Source organism: Penaeus vannamei, chromosome 20 (assembly GCF_042767895.1).
Source record: "Penaeus vannamei isolate JL-2024 chromosome 20, ASM4276789v1, whole genome shotgun sequence".
Classification (NCBI taxonomy): domain Eukaryota; kingdom Metazoa; phylum Arthropoda; class Malacostraca; order Decapoda; family Penaeidae; genus Penaeus; species Penaeus vannamei.
The window spans coordinates 19,736,708-19,741,707 of NC_091568.1; the positions used below are offsets into that span (position 1 = coordinate 19,736,708).

Sequence of the window (5,000 nt, forward strand, 5' to 3'; positions counted from 1 at the left end):
GCAGTCTAATGCAACTTTCTGCAATATTTTTGACATTGTGTTTGACTAACAGTTTAATATTGTTTTTTCAGTTTTGTTATTATTTGTGCCATTATGGTTCCAGAGAGACTAAAGTGTTCGTCATCGATTTGGTTGGAAGGTAGGAGGCAACGAGCTGTTCGTCTGCTCATGTGTTTGAATGACTGACAACCAGCTTAGATTCTTCACTTCTCTATCCTGTACTTGCACAGATCGCTAGCCCATCGAAAGCGCAGCTAGAAAAGTCTGTAACATAGACCTGTGTTTGCTCTTTTTACTAACCCCATTTTGCATGCCACGACTTGACCAGTGAATAGTAAACCATACTCAGTGTAACACATATATGATTAAACGTTGCAGGCACTCTACTTCTTTGTTATTACGGGCTGGGCTTAAGGAACAAGCATCCACTAGAATGACTTTATAATGCCTGCAATTTCCATCGGTATTATTTTCAATGTTGCAGTGTCCAGCCAGGAAATAATTGTACATAAACCAATTTGCTAACGAGTTTTACTGTAGCATTCCACTGTATATATAACCATTAATATACGGATAAACTTTACACTGGAGGTAAGATTCTCATGAATGATTGCCAAAGGTCTAAGACCAGCTGCCTTGCATCCATTGCTCTCTGCATATGACGTTGTGAAACAGACTTGTGCAAATGGAAGTTAAAGTAAACCCTAACAGATGACTGGATTTTATGTAGAAGATAAATAGGTCAAAGCCTGAAACAACTGTTATAAAGATTATTGTGAAATTAGAGTTACCTTGGAGTAGACATTTACAGGGAACTGATTTGCTTGTTCATTTTGATGTGTTATCAGATTAGAGATGTTTGTATGAAAAACAACAACAACTGAGTAATGATAATGATACCACCTTTATCTCTCTCCCCCCTCTCACTCACTCACTCTCTCTCTCTCTCTCTCTCTCTCTCTCTCTCTCTCTCTCTCTCTCTCTCTCTCTCTCTCTCTCTCTCTCTCTCTCTCTCTCTCTCTCTCTCTCTCTCTACCTCCCTCCCTCCCTCCATCTCTCTCCCCCCTCCCTCTGTCTCTCTCTTTCTCCCCCCTCGCTTTCTCTCTCTCCCTCTCTCTTTCTCCCCCCCCCCTCTCTCTCTCCATCTATCTGTCTTTCTTTCTTCAATTTTCTCTCTCTCTCTCTCTCTCTCTCTCTCTCTCTCTCTCTCTCTCTCTCTCTCTCTCTCTCTCTCTATATATATATATATATATATATATATATATATATATATATGTATGTATATATACATACATATACATATTTGTATATGTATATATATATATATATATATATATATATATATATATGTATATGTATGTGTATATATATATATATATATATATATATATATATATATATATATATATATATATATATATATATATATATATATATATATATATATATATATATATATATATATTTGTATATGTGTGTGTACCTGCGTGCGTGCGTGTGTGTGTGTGTATGTGTGTGTGTGTGTGTGTGTTTGTGTGTATGTATGTGTATGTGTGTGTGTGTGTGTTTGTGTGTATGTATGTGTGTGTGTGTGTTTGTGTGTATGTATGTGTGTGTGTGTGTGTGTGTGCGACCGTATCCCTGCCTCTATATCCAGTTCTGCTCATTTCTGCAACCATGTCCACACATACCTCACTGAATATCTGTCATCAACATCGTTATATCAGCCACTAAGGAGGGACAGATTTCTCTTCTCTTGAAAACATGTTTTACATTTTAATCAAATTTAGCTGTGAACAATGAAATCTTACCAAGATTATTATTCACAATTCCCGAAACAAATAATTTAGAATGAAAATGAAATATGAGAAATTACAGCTGAAGCGGCGAACCACAGACACAGTACAAAGTATACACGACAGTCCAGAATTCTTTTCCTTTTGATCTTTTGATGTTCCTGTCCGCCATTAATTCTTCGAAACGAGATTCTCAGACTCGCCACCGCCCGCAGGACTGAGTACCGCATGGGAAACTGGGTGTACCTGAACGTGAGTTACCCCGAGGACGAGGAGTCGACGCACCCCGAGGCAAGCATCGCGCCAGTCAAGCAGTACCTGAGTCCCCGCCAGATCACGGTGCTTGAGGGGGAGGACGTCAAGCTGCACTGCCTCTACGGCGGATAGTAAGTCACGTGCCCTTGGCGGCGGCGTAGCGGCCGCGGGCTGATGGACAGGATTTCGTTAATTCCAAACAAACAGCTTGGGTGTATGACTGTTTTGTTTTACGTTTTTTTTTTTGTGTTTTTTTTCTTTAAATCTTATATGCCTTAATCGGCGTATCGTATAGTCGAAACCATTTCCTGTATGTATCGATGTCCTTAGGGCGCTGCAAAACATGCATTTCCTTCTAATATTCACAATGTATCCATTCTATTGCTAAAACGTCGACCTCCTCCTCCAGCCCCGTCCCAGATATCCGTTGGTGGCGGGAGAGCAGAGCCGACGTGGAGGACGACCAGCTGGAGCACTTCGGAAAGATCCTCGTGCTTGAGGACGTGGACCACGAGGACACAGGCTCCTACTACTGCCAGGCCTCCAACGAGGCGGGCGAGAGTGAGGCGCACCAGTTTACCGTCTACGTTGAAGGTACGCGGGTGTGTGTGTGTGTGTGTGTGTGTGTGAGAGAGAGAGAGAGAGAGAGAGAGAGAGAGAGAGAGAGAGAGAGAGAGAGAGAGAATGTGAATTAGAGAGTGAGTGAGCGAAGTACTGAATGTGTAACTGATCGAGCGCGTGTGCGTGAGAGTGAGTTGCATTTCTGCAACTGATCGGTACCTCCCCACCCCCAGCTGCCCCTGAGTTCATCGTGGAGCCGGAGGTGGTGAACCTGCCTGAGGGCGAGACGGCGACGCTGAGCTGCGAGGCGAAGGGCGACCCCGAACCCATCATCACCTGGACCAAGAATGGGCAGCCCATGGACACCCACGAGACCACGGTTAGATGGACTTTCATCTGCCAGATCGAGTCTTTCGTATCTGTCCCTCAAAATTCTGTCCATAAAAGACATTCTGTACCGCGTAGTTGAATAGCCAAGATCTCCCGATTTGGGTCCTAGCTGTTAGCACTGATCTGCTGTGTCACGGCTCAAAAATGTCAAAACATTTTATATCCCTTGTGGCACTTTCTGTCAAGCCTGACACCAGCATTCAATGCTATGTAAATAAGGGAGAGACTAAAACCGAGGGAGTAAAGGCCATTAGTACGGAAATGCTGAAGTAAAGCTTTGCTTTCCTAATTATGAAACGACTCGTTCTTGATCGATTGTGTATTTTATTTCACCTCTTTATTTGTTTTTCATTTTGCATCAACATAATCTGGAGACCTGTGTTAGTGTGTGCTTTCTGCACAAGGCTTTTAGTTCCTTTTGAAATAACCGCTGTTTCCTCGGCCTCCAGCTGATGTTCGACCGCCTGAGCTTCGCCGACAAGACCGTCATCGCCTGCAACGCCTCCAATGAACATGGCTACGTCTACAAGAGCGTTTACCTCAATGTTTTGTGTAAGAAAGCTTCCCATTGTTACCTGATATAGTGCGTTGTCGAAGTGATAATAAATAAATTACTCATTTTGTAGAAATGTGTTTTTGTATCTAATACTTGACTGCAATATCCTTAAACAAACATTTGTATTAATACGTGAATAAAGATTTGCCGTCATTTGCTCTTACACGGACACGCAGAACGCTTCGATTGTCATATGTCAGGAGAAATAAAAACTTGAATATATATTATAATGTTATATAGCAGTTCAAGTTTGATAAACACTGACGCGCCTTCCTTGCGCCGCAGCCCTCCCACCCGAGTGGATGACGGAGCCGAAGGACGTGTACGTTCTCGAGGGCGGCTCGGCCGAGCTCGAGTGCGAGGCCTTCGGCTCGCCTGACCCCGAGATCACATGGGCGCGGCGCGACGGCGACGAGAAGACGGTCATCCACGACGAGGACCCGCGCTACGATGTCAACGACCACCAGCTCCTGATCAAGTGAGTGCCTCCGCGAGGGACCTTGACTGGGAGTCAAGGTCCTCTCGGGCAGAGGGTGCTGTGCCTAATCCAGGTGTCCAGAAATGCCCGCAGAGTGACTGCGTGATCATGTCGTGGCCACGACGAGAATATTAGTGATCTGTAATGATATGATTTTGAACATATTTTTATCGAAACACTTAATCAGATAAAATAATTTCCCCAAGGTATTTCATGCACTGATTTTGTCTTACGCCTGATAAGACATTAACATGTTCGGTAATTACAATTAGATGAATGATGGCGATGTAATCAATACGGCGCTCTCTTGCAGCACCGTCGATGACACTACGGACGGCACGTACGTGTGCACGGCCACTAACAAGTTCGCCTCTATCGAGTCGGAGGCCAAGGTCGCCATGCGAAGTAAGCACGAAGTGGAAACGTGTCCACATCTGGATGTATAATAACGCTGGGCATAGATTTCAGCATGTGAAGAGGGTCTGCCATGAAGTCGAGCTTTCTCACCGAATTTGCCTTTTTTAGGTATGACGCGGGCGGAAGTGAGTATCAAGGATGAGCGAGTTGAAGCGGGAGATCACGTGACCCTGGACTGCCGAGTGGCCATCGACCCGCTGCTTAAGTCGTCTGTCACTTGGCTCAAGGATAACGTAGAGATCGACCTCAAGGATGACAATTTCCACTTGGGACAAAGGGGTATGGGCATGCGGGCGCAGCACTTTCGCCTGCTCAAGCAAATACTGAAAAAAAAAAATTAAATGTGAAGATAAGAATGTCATTTCGCATGGTACTCATGATTTTCCTTGCATAGCTGCTGATGAGAAAGACGACGACGATGACGACGACGATGACAAGCACAAGATAGAGAACTGGGTGCTGGAGATCGAGGAGGTCCACGGCCACGACTCGGGCGTGTACACGTGCAGGGTGCACACTGACCTCGATGACGTCACGGATGACCTCA

At 44.5% G+C, this 5,000-nt stretch overlaps 1 protein-coding gene across 19 annotated transcripts in view; it reads left to right on the plus strand.

Annotated features, from left to right (window-relative positions):
* LOC113817873 (uncharacterized) overlaps positions 1-5,000 on the plus strand; it is a 151,513-nt gene that overhangs the window by 99,598 nt on the left and 46,915 nt on the right. For 18 of the 19 annotated variants that reach the window (XR_011399339.1, XM_070135171.1, XM_070135173.1 and 15 more), the window contains 8 exons: positions 2,012-2,182; positions 2,461-2,645; positions 2,846-2,991; positions 3,452-3,554; positions 3,844-4,036; positions 4,350-4,441; positions 4,562-4,732; positions 4,848-5,000. The exon at positions 4,848-5,000 is cut by the window's right edge and continues 15 nt beyond it. Coding sequence is in view for 18 of the 19 variants with exons in the window: in XM_070135171.1 (XP_069991272.1) it covers positions 2,012-2,182; positions 2,461-2,645; positions 2,846-2,991; positions 3,452-3,554; positions 3,844-4,036; positions 4,350-4,441; positions 4,562-4,732; positions 4,848-5,000 (1,214 nt within the window). In the remaining variant the exon portion in view is untranslated. Of the gene's footprint in view, positions 1-103; positions 140-2,011; positions 2,183-2,460; positions 2,646-2,845; positions 2,992-3,451; positions 3,555-3,843; positions 4,037-4,349; positions 4,442-4,561; positions 4,733-4,847 lie in introns of all 19 variants that reach the window. The other variant, XM_070135178.1, reaches the window with a different exon arrangement.